We start from the raw sequence: 17,100 nt of genomic DNA on the forward strand, positions 1-17,100 counted from the left end.
GCAGCTCCTGAAATTTTAAATATCAATGTTCTGGAAATGAGAGACAGTCATCTTACGTGGTTTTAATATTTAAAACAAAACTGCACATGTGTGTTATGTGTGACATCATTTAATTCAGATGCCTTCGCATTTAATTCAGATGCCCTCAGGCTGGGTATCAAACAAGATCCATAATGTCAGTTTTTTAGTAACTGGGTGAAAGGCTTGAAGCTGAGCACCGCTCGTGAGCTTGGTGAGCGGGCAGGTGAGCTGCAGAAGAAGGCATCTGGCTACACGCAGTTCCTTTATGAACTTTTATTGTCAAATTGGGGCAGGAGCCAGGTTATCACAGGGGACGTACAAGCAAACAGCCTAGGAAACAGCGCAGGATTGCCCTGCATGCTACTGTCGATCACCGCGACGCATTCCAGAACGCGTGAACTATTAGAAAATAGAGTACTTTGGTTGCCAAAAACTGAGTCCCTCAGATGTTTCTTCTGCCGAACAGAAAAGCTCTGACATGTGCAGTGAGTTTATGCATCTGTATGTGGCACTGTAGGATGCTGAAGGTGGTCCAGTGTTGCTTCAGGATCAGGGTCTTCCCGTAGCTATGTGTTTCCCGGGCTCTCAATTACCAGTTTCTGAGCGGAATACATCTGGTCAATAGCAACCTGAAATCAAATTAAAATGTTTAGAAAGACAAATCTGGAAAGTAAACAGGTTATAATTTCAACTTCCCAGGAGAGATTAAAAAGACAAACCAATAACTCACTAGCCCATATATTAAGCTTCCTTGAAAGTGCATTTTTCTTTCTATAAACATACTTTCTAAGTTATACAGCTCATCTTTATCACCCTTGATCTTAGGAAAATTAATACATAGAACAGCTGCATACATAAAATCTTGAAATGATGATACTGAGGGATACTGTTTGAAAGCAGACAGTGAAAGTTAACATTGGAAGTTACTGTGGAGGAAAAACTAACAGCCTGCACATTTAGAAGAAGGAAATGATGGATATAATCAGCAGATACTTCAGATTACACTTTTTAGGTGGAGAACCAATATATAGAGTACACAGCAGTTTGCAGCACATGAATGACTGATGATAACTGTTGGAATTACTTATGAAGCATGTTATACATAGAAAATTTAAGAAATGGCTCATACGCAACTCTGTGCTGTGTTTTACTGATAGAAATAGTAGGCTATCAACAAATGTTACTTACCAAGCAGAACTCGCTCCTTCCGGGTTATGTGGCAAGCTATATACCACAGACTGTGCCATAATACTTAGTTTTTGTAGGCTGTGGCCTTTACTAAAGAATCTTTAGTCCTTTCCTATACAGTGGGGCAAATTTAATAGGAGGCCCGCAGAGATTTAAGAAAACAAATGCTGAAACAGAAATTGCAGATTATTTTTTGCTCTAGCTGGAGAGACAGAGAAGAGGGAGGACGTGACTTGCCGGTCAAACATGTTCCGTGGGGCGGGTGGCTTTGCAGGAGAAAGACAAGCTGTTGTTTTCTGTCCCTGTGCCAAGAGGGGATATTATCTACTGTATCCCTTGACTTGAGCACTACAGAACCCCAGACACATGCGTTGAGCTGCATTCTTTGGAAACCACAGGCACGGACACTTATCAGTGCGTGCACAGCCCTGAATGCAGCCCCGGGGCTGTCGGTAGGCGCCTGCTGCTGCTTACGTGCTCTGTTATCTGAGTTCCATAACTTATTCCGTGACATTTTAAGTTGAGCTTTGAAACACCAGGATTTTTTTCAGCTGTTAGCCTCAAATTTCCAACGTTATGATCAAGCCTTTCAATGTTTCCCACGCACTTCAGACGAAACAAATACATGTGCCGTTTATAGCTGTTGAAAAATTCACATCTATAAACACTGACTGCATCAGCAGAAAGCCTGCAAGAGTATTTACACACTGACATTCATTAACCCTCTGAATCAAACTCGCCTTCTTCAAATGGCCCCGGGGAAGTTAAGTCCAAAGAAGCACTTCAGCAGCAAGTGCCACTGTGGATTCCCTCCAAGCATTAAGGAATTAAGTGACTATCATCTATCTACTGTGTTCCTTCTTCACCGAGTCTGTTTACACACAGCAGGCCATCTTCTGGCAGATGGCAGGAAGCCAGCATAGAGGTCGGTGTCACAATATTTTCATTAATCACAGGAAACTCTTGTGGCGAAAAAAAAAAAGCTCTACCATTTGCTCAGCAACTTTGTCACCTTAATTGAATTTACTTCTATAGGGTAACATGGTGCAATTTAATTCTGCAGGAAAGAATGCGCAAGGAAGAACAACCCTGGCATCTGGAGATCGCAACCAAAGCAAGTATGTGGCTGCTTCTCAGGCCTTCCTGAATTGATGTTTTAACACTATGTGTAGAATTATCTACTTCAGAAACAAGACATCTCCAGTCCTCAAAACCTGACCACTTACGCTTATTCAAAGATTTAATCCAATTCTACCTGGTCACCTCATGAAAACCTGTATTGCTTTCCATCTGAATTCAGGATAAGGCTTTTTGTTTCATGATGGGATTTATCAGTGGATGTGACAAATGGAAAAAAAATACTGCACAGTAAGTGCTGGTTCATCCTGTAACACAACTGTTCTCCGATGCCTGAGTCGTCACTTGAAACCAGGGTTTTCCCTTATTCATGGCTGGGAGCAATGGCAGAGCCAGCAGCCACTTCATGGAATCGTTCACAGCTATAAGGAAAAAAACTAAGTAGGAAGGATCTTTTTTCCAAGGCAAGAGAATCTTAGAAACTTCACTTCCCATGAGTGTATGTGAGGGAGTTTTCAAATAGAATTAAATGTGACAAATATGAAAAAAATGCCCTTAAGATATTAGCAGAGTGCTCTCCCACCCTGGAAGCCCAACCAACTTCCAAAGTCAAGCTGCCACCTCTGACCTCTGGCTCTCAAGGGCCCCAGCTCCGGCTCAGGGACGTGCTGGGAGCGGGTTGTGGGCAGCGCTCCTGCCCCGCCACGCAGCCCAGCCCCAGCGGGACGCGGTCACCGCAGGAGCGTCAGGAGGCAGCGCGAGCCCAGGAGCTTCAGGAGGCAGCGCGAGCCCAGGAGCTTCAGGAGGCAGCACGAGCCCAGGAGCTTCAGGAGGCAGCACGAACCCAGGAGCTTCAGGAGGCAGCACGAACCCGCAGGAGCTTCAGGAGGCAGCACGAACCCAGGAGCTTCAGGAGGCAGCACGAACCCGCAGGAGCTTCAGGAGGCAGCACGAACCCAGGAGCTTCAGGAGGCAGCACGAACCCGCAGGAGCTTCAGGAGGCAGCACGAACCCAGGAGCTTCAGGAGGCAGCACGAACCCAGGAGCTTCAGGAGGCAGCACGAGCCCCCAGGAGCTTCAGGAGGCAGCACGAACCCAGGAGCTTCAGGAGGCAGCACGAGCCCAGGAGCTTCAGGAGGCAGCACGAACCCAGGAGCTTCAGGAGGCAGCGCGAACCCAGGAGCTTCAGGAGGCAGCACGAACTCAGGAGCTTCAGGAGGCAGCACGAACCCAGGAGCTTCAGGAGGCAGCACGAACCCAGGAGCTTCAGGAGGCAGCACGAACCCAGGAGCTTCAGGAGGCAGCGCGAACCCAGGAGCTTCAGGAGGCAGCACGAACCCACAGGAGCTTCAGGAGGCAGCGCGAACCCGCAGGAGCTTCAGGAGGCAGCACGAGCCCAGGAGCTTCAGGAGGCAGCGTGAGCCCAGGAGCTTCAGGAGGCAGCGTGAACCCAGGAGCTTCAGGAGGCAGCACGAACCCACAGGAGGCTTCAGGAGGCAGCACGAACCCCCAGGAGCTTCAGGAGGCAGCACGAGCCCAGGAGCTTCAGGAGGCAGCACGAACTCAGGAGCTTCAGGAGGCAGCACGAGCCCAGGAGCTTCAGGAGGCAGCGCGAGCCCAGGAGGTGCCTCCCTACCTGCCACCGCCGGCCGCGGTCTGCAAAGCGCTGCGGGAAGATCCTGCTCGGCTCTCCACAGTGCGGGGCAGGTGCTGCATTTCTTACTCATGTGGAGATTCTGCTCCTCAGCTCAGAGTTAAGGGGACTGTCCTAGTTATGTAGGGCTGAATTAGGTGACTGTTCTTTGAGCTATTTTTTTTCTCTAATTTTGCCACAGTCAGTTCAGAGTGCACGGGTCTGCTGTGAAAAGGATGATGACATCTTCACTTGACACCTCTGTATATACGCTCAAAATACCTGTTCAATTAATTATCACATTTTCCTGTCTTAGTTGCATTGGCTTTGCAGTGCAAAGGTAGCCAGGCGTCTATTTTTGTGTGCGCTGGAGAGAATGCTAGTTGAGGGGAATTGAGGGGAGATCCTGCCGAGTTGCTGAAAGAAGATATCTTCTTCTTGATGTCCCAGAACTGCTCGTTTTCCCCCTGCCAAACCTGAATTTCTCCATTTACCACTAGTGCCCTATTAGCTCCTACCATGAGTGAGGACTCAATGACGAATATCAGTAAAAATGGTCTAGAAATACTCAGGCAGTACCTAAGGCAATGGATCTTAGGACAGGTAATGCCCAAAAGGCAGCGATCACACGACCACATACACCCCAGTTGGTACCCTATATCGGTGCATCCGAAGGAAGAGGTCCACAACTTCAGTAGACGATGCACGAGAAATCTCGTCTGCAACATTCCCAGCAGGAGGGACACAAGAGAAGAGAAGGCACCAACCAGTTTGGGTCCCAACCCTTTATGACCTCTGGAGACCTTGTTTACCATTACTTTCTAAGCAAAGCCAACATAAGGTTTGCATAAAGGAAAAACTCAGCGGAACAAAACAGAAAGCATTTTCCCTAATGCTAATTTTGGGGTGTTTATTATTTCTGCTTGCAGCATAATTAAGCGTCCCTCCTCTCCTTGGATTTTTATTTTCTATCACGTGCATATTGAAATCAACTTTTAATCAATAGATGAGTCAGTGCCCAGAGAAACCCCCACATGTTTCAAATGCACCTTCCCTTCTCTATTACTTCTATGGCTTATCATTTGTGAGATGAATAATAATAATAAAAAAACAGTGTTTGTCTATTTAATAACTCTCCCCTCATTTAAAAATAATTACTGAAATAACCTCTAGGGAGCCATCTTCTGTCCACAAAGGCAAACCCACTCCAGGGATTCTTCTTTTTAGTATTTTTACATGGCAAATGAAAGCAGAAGCAGCCAAACAGGAGATGGGGTAACACTCTTACTCTAGTCTATCTAGAATCATCTTATTCATAAAAGACAAGACCTAAATATGCAAAAGAGGCACAGTGTCACCAGAGCATTGGAATATGAGCACATCAGAAGAAAGCAATTCCTTTAGCTTTCCTGATTATTTAAAAATTGTTTTCCTGAGAGAGTCATCACAGGAGGGGTAATACTCTTTCTTAAAAAGAAATGCAGATGAAGTTGATGAGCTGCAGATGGCTTTACATATTAAGCACATTTTTATATACAAACAATCTATTTATAAACATAGCTGTCTTCCCTGAAAGCAAATTTGCAGCAGATGAGGGAAGAAATGGTTACCTTATTACAGCCAAGGATCACACATAAATACATGCATTTTCATGGTTCCTTATTATGTAGAAAAAGGCTTGTTTACTAATAAGCTTTTCACATACACATATACAAATACATATGCAAAAACACACACACACACACACACACACACACACACTTTGGATATCAGTTTGGTTTGTCTTGTGGCACCTGACCAGCGGCGGGTTTATCTCAGCGTAGCTTCTAGCACCATATAAAAATTGCCCACAGGAGATCAATTCCTATTTTCTTGTACTTCAATTATAAAATGAATATTAAGTGAAGGCTGACAAGAACAGAAATGTAATGTGCCAGAATCCTGTTTACTTTTAAGAGCCAGCAACAATGTTATTTATATGCTGTTTACTAACACATCTCTGGCTGGATGATGTCCACGTTCTGCGGCAACTATATGCAAAAAGTGGGTATCAGTAGGAAGAGTTATCTCGTTTCCCAGTGAGATACATTATATACAACACATTCAGTTTTAAATATTTTATATTAAATAATATCTGTTTAAGGTAATATTAGATGAATATGAGTAGCAATTTTCAAAATAATGTTGCAATGCAATCATAAATAAACGTGTTAAATCCTAATTAGGCACAATAACAAACAAAAAAATTCACCTGTAGCCTATGTACAGCCCTCGGCCAAATTTCTGTTTGTGCTAAGTGAGCAGCAGCAGTGTTTTTCCTGTCTTTTTCTTTTCCTGTGGACACTGGAAAACTGCATTTGGCTCACTGTATACCTGTGTTTTCCCAGATCTCCAGAACTCAACTGAGCATTGAAAAAGATTGGAATTTTAGAGACATTTCTCTTAGTTTAGTGACTACGTTTGCTTACGTGGGAATAGGGAAAGAAGTGAAGAAAAGCACAAAGCAGAGAAATGAGAATTCCTGCCTAGTCTGCTTCTGCTTGGGTTGTGCAAATGTTGTTCTCTCTGTCCCTTTGAGCCAAAGCATCTTCTCCAGCCATTGCTACACGAACCTTTTGCAAAAGCAGGCAGAATTACAGCTGCTGTTTGTCCGGCCTTCACTGCTTGTGTATGAAGGTGTGAAGGAAAGCAAACGGGCTCATAGTCTAAAACTGATATGAAAGGGCTAAATAATTATAAATTATGTAGTTTTGTTAAAATTGCATACACTGTATCTGGGCCCAACTTTGCTGAAGCCACCAGAAGCAGGATCTCACAAAAAATGTTTAATGCTCTTATTACTTTCATTCTATGCATCAACCCAAGACAACACTTCAGTGAAAGAGCAGAGAACCAAACCTAATCCAGCTACAATTAACACATAAAATACCCTAAGCATATGCATTTACATATACTTGTACACAGCAGGCTGTGACAGCAAGGGCTGCTTCTTTTTAAATGTTGATTACAGTAAGAGAAGCACATTGCTTTTTTTTTTTTGTTTGTTTTTTTTAGGATCCTTACAGATAGCATGAACATAACAGACACGGTCTTTGCTCCAAATAGCTCACACTTAATATAACTTGACATAACAAATGAGGCTCCTAACCAGAGAAAGAAAAACACTGGAAAGACGAGCGAGTTTCAGGGAAGTCGCAGGGCTTCTCTTCCCTCATTCCCTATAAACCCCTTGACCTGAAGGAGAGAAAAGGCATGCAACAGGCAAAAGCCATGTCAAAAGTATTCAGGACAAGACAGCAGACAGCATGGGGGAACCCTGTGGAAAAGGGAAAAGAGACATCCCTATACCAGGGCAAAGAAGGGTTTTTATATAAAGATAACAGACAGTGGGTCAGAAAAGCAAGCAGGGCCTGATGTAGGGCTAAAACAGCCAGACGAGGGCTCGGCAGGACATGCACCCAGGCAAGGAGCAGATCTGCAGCTTCTCCGAGCGGGTGGCATCTTTCATGCCCCGATTATGGGCAGTCGCAAGGCTCACTCCTCTGCTCTCCTCCTGCTTGCTGCCTCCTACTGTATTTCAGCATGTTGCCTTTTCCTCTTCATTTCCATATGGCATTTACCTAGAGCAGAGCAAGCTCTTCAGAAGGGCAAACGGGCAAGAAGCAGCTCCTCCAAAGAGCCAGTCCCATGCAGGCGGAGGGCAGAAACCCAACACACTCTTCCGACCTGCACCTCTTCCGCACGCAGCGCGCCCACCAGCAAAGGCTCTTAGCTGAGAAGCAGCGCTTGGCAAGGAAAGGCAGAGAGCACGTTCGGGGCCAGGCAAACACCGGGGCCAGGAGCCGCAGCGGGGGCTCTGCTCATGCCGCCCCCTTCACCCCGGCTGGGCCCACGGGATCCTCCGCTTCGCAGCAGCCGGAGGAGCAGCGCGACGGAAGGCTCCGCTTCTGGGAACAGCAACAGCCGCCTCCATAAAACGCACTTTCTGCAAATGCGGCCAGTGATCATCACAGACCGAGTACCTCCACAGCACACAGAAACGTTAAACTGCCACTAGAAAGGGAAATACTCCAGCCCTCAGCGTCATTTTGGATCACTAATTATGACAGACTGTTTGGAATGAAACACTGAAGAAAACTTAGTCCTTAGGGTTTTGTGTAGATAAATAATAAATATGCTTATGCTTATTGAGCAGTGTGATAAAGTAATTTCATAGAGCTAACAGGCTTACATACTGTGATCTACTACAGATCTAAAATAAGCTGCCACTTTATACTCAGAAACATTCAGAATTTAAAGACTCTGTTTGACAGCACTTGTATTTAAAGTCAGACTACTAGAAATGCCGTGTACTGAAGGCATCAACTCTAGACTTCCTTCCTTCTATCTACTCTGAACTGGGGAAAATGGCTGCTGGGAAGAGCTTGAAGACAGTTACAGAAGGATGTGAATAGGATGTTTATGAGTTATTGATTTTTAGAAAATGACTTTAGAAAAGTAAAAAAAGAAGGGAATGGGATGCAACTGAGATCTAAGAAGATTTCAGAAACTCATGGCAAGAAAAAGAAAACGTATTAATGCAAGAAGTCTTTATTTGCCAAGACTGAGAAGGAACACGCAGAGCGGATTCCTTGACTGGGACCAAACACCAAAGGCAGGACAAGGGCTTTAGAGCCTGAGCCAGAGCACCGAAACCCAAAGCACACGTGTACGGTGAGAAACCTGAGGTGAGGAACAGCATGGGAACTTCCAGTGCTTTTGATAGAGATTTGCTTGCCTAAATGACGATGTCAGACATCTTTGGAAAGCTTGGATGCTTTATGCTTCATCTTTTCCATATTTTTAAGAAAGTAAAAGTGATACACCAAAGCACCTGCAAGGCCTAACTCAGGGAAAGGCTCAACTTCAGGAACCATAGCTAAGAAAGACATTACTACACCTGGAGCCTGTGAACCATTAAAAAACCCACAACATATATTTTTATTTTGTTGAAGGTCTCTCAAGTGGGAACTGAGGGAATGCAGCTCTTGGCAGGATCCTGCCCTGTATTTTACGGAAAGTAGAGAGGGAGCAGGAGTACGAGAGGAACATGAGAAGTAAAATTACTCTAAGTGCTCAGACCACCTGTTTAAACAGACCCGTTTAAACAAAAGAATTAACCTTAACTGGTAGGAAAATTGCTGCAAAACACATAAGTTTGCATTTCTATGACATAACCACTTAGGGAAGAAAGATGCACTAGACAGGGCAAATATTTTTACGTTCCAGCAGAATGTGCTTGTGTACATCTGGTAAGGCAATACGGTACTTTCTAAAAAAAATCCAAATTGATTTAGATATTTATCCTGAATCTTATTCAAAAGAAACAAACATAAAGAGGAAAAATACCAAGTGTCTGAGAATTGTAATATTGTTTGCACTACCAATTTAAATATTCTTTTCTTTTTAATTGCCTTTGAAACACCAGAATATTTCACAAAACAAGTTTTTATCTGCTGCTGATGCTGTACTGCGGGAGGTGGAAAACACAGTGACCCACTGAATTTTTACAGGAACACATATTAGCCACAGTTTAATCACCTGCTTGTAATTAATTATGCTTGTTTCTAGGCTCCAGATTGTCCTCACTGTGATTATTATGGCAGGTTACAGGATGGCACTATGTATGCTGCATTTTGCAAAAACTGCCAATTGCCTTAATGCTATTTTAAAGTAACAAAGCTCTTCAGCTTGTTGGAGAAAAAAAAAAGTCAATCCTATAACATATATGCTTTTCCAAGATGAGGCAAAGAGATGCTCCCTTTTCTCCTTTCCTGCAACAAAGCTGTTTGGATAATACAAAGCACGAGGCTTGCATTTACACAAGGAACTGCCAGTTTTGAAGTTCCAGATCTTTCCTACACTGATGCTGTTTAATTTACACACACCTCAGACACAATTACAGACTGAGTTTTTCTCTGTGCACATTTAAATCACAAAACTAAATTTGAAAGAGCAGGATCAAGAGACTGTCTTTCTGATCAAGAAGTAAGTTCTTTAGAAGCTAGATCTAGAAGCTAGATTTAGAAGATCTTTAGAAAATATATTCCTGCTTCCAAAGATAGCTCTTGTATTGGTTCCTTTGGAGTCTGTCCGTATCCTCACCCACAAAGAGGCACCTCACCTATGTAAATGTTTCCATGTCAAGTAAGCCTCTATTGCTGAGGCTAATCCAGCATTTGGCTGATGTGTAAGTGTACTGGGCAAGAAATATGAGTTTCTATTTTTTTGTATTAGCAAGACTTCCTTTTTTTGGCAACATCCTAACAAATTGCTAAACTACAGTCATCTGTTCCTGACAGAAGCACAAAGATAACGTCCTTGTTTATCCGACTTTCTATGATGGAAGGTATCCAAGGATTTGTTTTTCTCCTTGCTCAGCTGTCGGTCTTGTTGCGGCATCTCAAACCCTACACCTGAACGCGATCTGGGCTTACAAGCTCTCCCCACCCCCGGCCCACCCATATGTTGCAGTGCAGGCTCTGCAAAACGTGGGCATCGTCACCGTCCTGTTCTGCCCTGGGAGAACACGGGTAGCCAGGCCCTTTAGCTCTTGGGAAGCAGAGCCTTCAGCACTTGGAAGTTTAGCTGTAAAAAAATCTAGTGCCTGGACTCTCTAAACCCCGCAAAATCCTGAGCAGGGAGCAGATGACAAAGTACTTTGATACTTTAGAGCTGAGGATGCATTTGCTGAATTGCTGTGCAGGTTTGTGACTGCAAGCTATCCCTGTATAAGGACATAGTACAGACACCCTCAGATGAATTAGCTGGTTCAGCTCAGTTTCCAAAAAAAATACCCTAGTCAAAACAAGTGCTATGACCTACTTTAGTGAGCAGTCTCAGCAGAGGCCAGAGCTGCAATCAAAGAGAACCACATTGCCTCTCCTTAAGACACTCCAGCTTCAGGCTGAGAGACTTCAGTCTCCCACCAGCCCTTAATGGTCTTCCAGCACTGTTGCTACAAGTGGCAGAAATTCACACAGGCGAAGCTGGCCGATAAGCACAGAACTGAACACAAGCCCTGGAGCTCGAACCCTCTGAGCTTTCGGCTGGTGTCCTGTCATCATTTTCAGTAGGCAAGCGCTGGCACTTAACCTTTAGCTGCTCCATACACAAATTAGTTATTTTTTTTTCTGTGCTGCTCAGCCCAGTGTTTTTTTTTCTTTTTTTTTTTTTAACAAACATTAAGAAGAATTAATGAGGGAGAAAATTATTATTTGCAAGACCTCCAGCTCTTAAGCAGAAGACATCTGTGTTTGTGTGGATATAGGGCACAGCTTACATTCATTTGTCTAACTGGAATAAACTATAGCACTTTTTTATTCTTTTTTTTTTTCAGCAAAGATAAATTATTGGGTTTAGCACAGCTGGTTAGAGCTAATTCTGCACAAAGAGTTCTTTTCAGTAGTGTGGGTGGCGAAACATTTTCAGCAACAGGCTTAATTAGTTCTTCCTCCTTTGCAATAGCAAAGGACAGCTCATAAGAAAAAAAAAAAAGGCAGAGGAAGAGACTGTAGCAGAAGATGAGGTATAAAACAAAGCTGTTTGCTATTCCAGTTCTGCCAGCTCCCTGCTTCCCGCTGTCACGCTAAGGCGAGGGCTGTCCTGGCGTCCTCAGCACAGATAACAGAAGTGGGAGGCTGGTGGTTCTGCTAAATATAGCTGGGGAAGGCGCTCTGCCCCTGTGCGCGGGATACACTGGAGCATTCCGCGCAGAACGGCCCCCAAGCGAAGGGCACGCGATGGCAGCACCCCACAGAGCCACCCCGGGGCTGGTGGGCAGGTTGTTCAGGAGGGCTGGCAAGTCCGGAGCACCAGCAGGAGAGCAGCTCCATGCAACCTCCCTGCGTGCACCAGCTGTAGGAGAAGCACCCACGCGGCTGCCAGGCACGGTCACTCTGCCTTCCCTCTTCCCACGGCACGGCGTGCCTGCTCCAGCGTCACCGTGGCCTGGCGAGGCTCCGGCTCCGTCCCCGCGGGCCGCCCTGGGGCCTGCGGCGCCCGGGCGGCCCCGTCACGGCTCCGCGCCGCGCGGCTGCTCGTGAGGCCAGAACTGAGGCCTGCCGCGCCGACGCGCCCTGCCCGGCGCCACCGGGAGCCAGGGGTAAGCGCCAGCAACGGCAGAGACATCCGTGTTCACCTTCCGCATATGCGGAGTGGGAAACAGACAGGGGGGTTTTAGCTCTTCTGGTTTTGATCTGGAGCTCTACTCCAGTGGGCAACAATTAAATCCACTAAAAAACAATCCAAAATGCTGTAAAGCGCTGCAAATGTTTCTCTTTCTCCTAACTAGATCGATGAAAGGTGAAAAATTTTGGCCAGGGAAAACTGAAGATGAAAAGACGAAAGGCAACACAGCGATCAGAAATCAAAATGGAAGGACCATTTTAAGAAGTAAACAGACAATTAATGACTTTAAGGAACCTCCTAGAAAAAAAAAAAAAAAGAAAAGCAGCAAACCGTGAAAATGCAAATAACTAATGTTTATCTGTATCTACAGTTCCTGTTCTTTTTTAAGCAATTATTTTTATATTTGCCCATTTCTTTCCTTCGGCCACCTGTGAAAGAGGGAGGGCTGCTCCTATACATAAAGCTAGGCAAACTGACTGAGACAAGAAAAGCAACTGATCAAAACTTCTACCTGCCCACACCTCAGTGACGGGCTGAACAAAGTGATGTTGAGAATGGTGTTTTCTAACACATCCCTCTCAATAAGAACCGCTGGAAAGCCAATGGCACGGGCCCTTGGAAGGGATTGATGAACTTGAAAACAGTGTTTAACATGCTGGGGGGGAGGGTGAGGGACGCAATTGAAGGGAGTACATTAAATAAAAAGTAAATTAAGTAAATTAAGTAAAAATACTTTTGGGGACATAAACAAAAGATAGAAAGTCCTCTATTATATTTCAGTATTAATCATTCAGAAATGCTTTCAGCAAAAGAAGATTGACAGGTAAGAAATTAGATATACTTCTTTCAAATGCTTTGGCACAATATAAATTAGTCTTGAAATAGGTTTCCCCTAAAAAAGCCTTGCTCATTCTATGCTCGCTTGTTTATCTTTATTATTATTATTTAAAAATAGTGCATAAGCCTATGCATGACTGTGTACAAAAGAAAACCCTATTTGGGAAAAAAAAAAAAAAAAAGTGGGCCAGTAGATGGCATTGTGGCACTTCAAAAGATATTCCAGAAAATCCCACTTAAAAAAATGCAAGCATAAGTACTGTGTTTAACCACTTACTGCTTAACCGATGTAATATTTTGCTCCTGCTCAATGCTACACATGCAAAACTGAATAAACAAAACCACACGATGTAGCTGTCCTATCATACTAGTCCTGAAACAAATCCCCTCTGCTCTGGTTCCCAAATCCAATTAGCTCCATATGCTAGAGTTACAATCCCAGATTTGAAAAGATCATCTTTATTTGATGACTAATGTCCCATGTGCCACAGCCATCAAGGGGATACCAGAAAGCATCTGATTAGTTTAAAAGTATTTTCTAAAAAGTAATCATATAAAAAACCTTACACAGCAATGCAGATGGTAGGATTTTCTGCCACAGAAAAAACACTGCAGAATGGATATTACCCCTTAAAAACAAACATCTGGGGTACTTTATGAATACTCCGATTTTCTTTTGATTAGACTGGTGATATCAGCTTACAGCCACAGAAGAGAAGATTGCATGGCATTACGGACTGCAATTTATGTGCAACACAACCATTTTCTGTATTGCTAAAACCACAACAGAATTGAAATCATCTGCAGCACTAGATGAGCAGAAAAACTCAGGAATTTACTTTAAGAATTATATTCCCCACACAAGAGAACTTATTTGAAGTGAGGTTAGAGTTGCAGTTATCAGTAGTTCAACTGCACACTACTATACAGAAAAAAACACCAGAGTCAAAAGCAATTTTAAGTGCTGTACATAAAGGAAATGCAGATCACGAGTCTCTTCCCTAGAAAAAATACTAATTAACTCATGTTAGTGATTTCAGTCTACTGCCTTCCTTGCATTTTGAACTAAAAGTTTCCTTATTCCTAAAATAAAGGAGGGCTAAGCACATGCTGGGCTGTGGTTGCAAGACATTAGCTTTGTGCGGGCAGTGGTTCTTCCTCTCTCCTTGGCACCAGAGGGGGTGCATCAGGAGTGCTGGGTCCAGCCTTCCAGTAGAAGACAGGCACTGATGTCCAGTGGTGGGCAACTACGATGATCAGAGGCTTAGAAAGCATGGTGTACAAGAAAAGGTGTTAGGAGCACTGGGCTCTTCCCCTTTGAGAAGATCCAGGGGAGATTTTATTGCTTTCTACAACTACCTTGCTGGGAGGGTGCAGAGAAGACGGGAGCTGCGCTCGTCTTGGAGGTGCACGGTGACAAGAAAGCAGGCAACAGATACCACCTGGAACATGGGGAATTCGGATTGGATAACAGAAGAATGGCTTTTTTACCACATGGTCAAACACCACTGAGGTTGCCCAGAAAGGCTATGGAGCCTGGTTTCCCTGTGATATTGTCTTGTCAGGAATTTCTAAAAATCCTTATACCACATCAAAGTAGTTGCAGAATAGATTAACTGAAGCTTCCTGGCTAAGGGACTCCAATTAAACTCATCAGTGCCCTATGAGTCAAACCATATGCGTTCAGATTTCTTCCACGTCACTTCTATTAGAGCAGTCAGTTTTTCTGAGGGAGAATTTCAACTTCAGCTCTGCATTTCCTGATTTGTTAATATTTGGGTTAAAAACAAACAAAACACACACACACACAAGCAATCAAAATCTAGTTCCCAAATCAAAATAATCCTTCAAATATTCTTGCCAGTTTAATGTGTGAAAAGCACTAAGCTCATTTTACCAAAGCAATTGTTTTTAGCAAAAAATTTTCTTTCACTGTAAAGGGCACAGAAGAATACAAAGATATTGTCTTTTCCATCACTTTATGAAGCTATGATCCTTAACATGATTGTTTAAATATTAAATAGCATATTGTTCAATATAAAGGAACACCTTTTTTTTGGAGTAGAGGTGGCCAGGTTAGGGACTGGAGCACACAGGCGAAGCGGCTCTTCCCTCTTACGGTCACAGCAAGAGACAAGTGCTGGTAGAGCTAAACACTACTAACCACAGAGCACTTTGAGGAACAACAGAACAGTGTAAGAGAGAAGAGAACAAAAGAACTCTTATGTTGCATCAGCTCAAAGATCCATCTTTTCAGGTGTGTTGTCCCCACCGCTGGCTATCACGAGATCCTTTGGGAAAGGGAGCATGAACATGGCATATATACATTCATCTTCCTGCTCGAATGCCTCCTCTGATTCCAGCAGCCACAGCTGTTTGGCAACTTCTGGGCCATGTAGCTGCGAGCATACCGTCATTTTAACAGACTGGATGAATTTGTTTAATCCCTTTCTGACCTCACCTACACGCTGGCCTCTCTAAGCATATTGTGGCAATGAGTTTTTGATGTAATTACGCACTTTTTCAAACTTGATGGCTGCTAATTTCACTTTGACCTTGCATTATGAAAAACAGTTCATCTGCCATATTTTTCTTATTTTCTTCATGCTGTTTAGAAAGTTTTACTTCTTGCAAGTGTTCCTCATGGAAGGATTCCATCTTTGTATATATGTACCTTAGAATCAGGAAGCAGTACAAACTATACAAGAAGTATTCAAACACCCAGTATCTATGCTGCCAAGAACAGTGAAAGCAGGACTAGCATTTGATACTAAACAGAATATTTGATACTAAATAAATAAAGCCTGTAGCAGAATCTTGTGTGGTGACCTCCAGAGACTGGTGGGTCACAGGAGACCATCCTTCACTGTCTTATTTATGATGTGGATTTGGCCTTGCATCCTGTGAGGCTGAGTGCCAATGATGCCTCAGAACTAGCAGGAAGATGACACCAAGTCACCTGAAGGTTTTGAGTTCCAGGAGATTTCTATATGTAACTTGGTGTTCTTGGGGGCCCTCTAGGCTTGTATGTAAAGTGTGACGTGCATGGGACATCACACGTGTCAGTGAGAAAAGAATCAGGTTTCATTTCTCATGTCCATCTGTTCCCCTTTGCTATCATGAGAGAGCTTGGTAAGGCAGGTATCCCGATCCATGAGAGAGAGACACTTTCTGCCTGCAAAACTTGGCGGTTTTGCCCTTGCAATTGAATCCAAGGAATCCGATTTCCTCCCAGAGACACTGAAGTGCTTGAACCTTTCATCCTTTGGCGTGCTCTATTTGTAAACAGCAGTTCTTCTAGCACAGCCAATACATGTAGAGACCTGGAGTTGAAGCATACAGAAAAGTACTCGTACTCTGAACATGCAAAGTGGTATTTTTCAATCCATTTGGTAGCTCACCGTGTAACGGTCAGTCTCTAATAAAAAAAAGGGTCTATATAAAGGTTTTTTTGAAATACTTTAAATTGATTTGATGCTGATCCACCAAAGCTGAGGCCATTGTTTAATCCAGTACACAAAGCAAATCAGATTTTCAGAGATATTTAAAAAAAAGATGATGGAGCTCATGCCACAGACTTCCATTGCTCTTCCGGGCCAAAATTATAGTCAGAAAAGAATCTCTTATTTGCAGGGACATAAGAAGATTCATGATAAAATTCAAACAAACTATAAAGTTTTCTCTTGTTCCACAGCTTATAAAAATGGTAATATTTTTATGAAGAACAAATTCCTAAAGCTTACCCACTTATAACCATGGAACATCTGCACCAGAAAGGGAATTCATTATGGTTCTATAAAGTTTGAGGCTCCCCACTGACAACATCTGTCCATAAAGAAAAACAGACGGCCAAGTCTTCTACGCCTTTTCACCCATGTGACCTACTGTTCTTTACATCAACCAGTCGGGCAGATTCAGGCTGATAAAATCTCTTGGGTAAATTAAATTTTTAATTATGTGCCAATACTTCTTGGTTCTAAACATTGGGCTTAATCACTGAAGTTCTCTATACAGTTTCGTTTAAAAAGCAGATCACCAGGAAATGCATTATCCTCAAGATACTACACTTGCTAATTTGCTGTATAATTCCAGAGCTAATTGACAACTTCTTGCCATTCTGAAAGCAGTTCGCTATATTTTTCCAGGCATTCTGTTGCTGCCTACAGCAAGTCTAT

At 43.5% G+C, this 17,100-nt stretch overlaps 1 protein-coding gene across 1 annotated transcript in view; it reads right to left on the reverse strand.

Annotated features, from left to right (window-relative positions):
- Positions 1 to 279: 279 nt before the first annotated feature.
- Positions 280 to 17,100, reverse strand: part of LYRM4 (LYR motif containing 4) — an 88,704-nt gene continuing 71,883 nt past the window's right edge. The window contains exon 3 of the mRNA XM_088525661.1: positions 280 to 650. Coding sequence (XP_088381787.1) covers positions 588 to 650 — 63 coding nt within the window. The 3' untranslated portion in view covers positions 280 to 587. The remainder of the gene's footprint in view (positions 651 to 17,100) is intronic.

This window comes from Tinamus guttatus, unplaced genomic scaffold (genome assembly GCF_059628265.1).
Source record: "Tinamus guttatus ecotype Peru unplaced genomic scaffold, ASM5962826v1 Tinamus_guttatus_pri_ptg000232l, whole genome shotgun sequence".
Lineage (NCBI taxonomy): Eukaryota > Metazoa > Chordata > Aves > Tinamiformes > Tinamidae > Tinamus > Tinamus guttatus.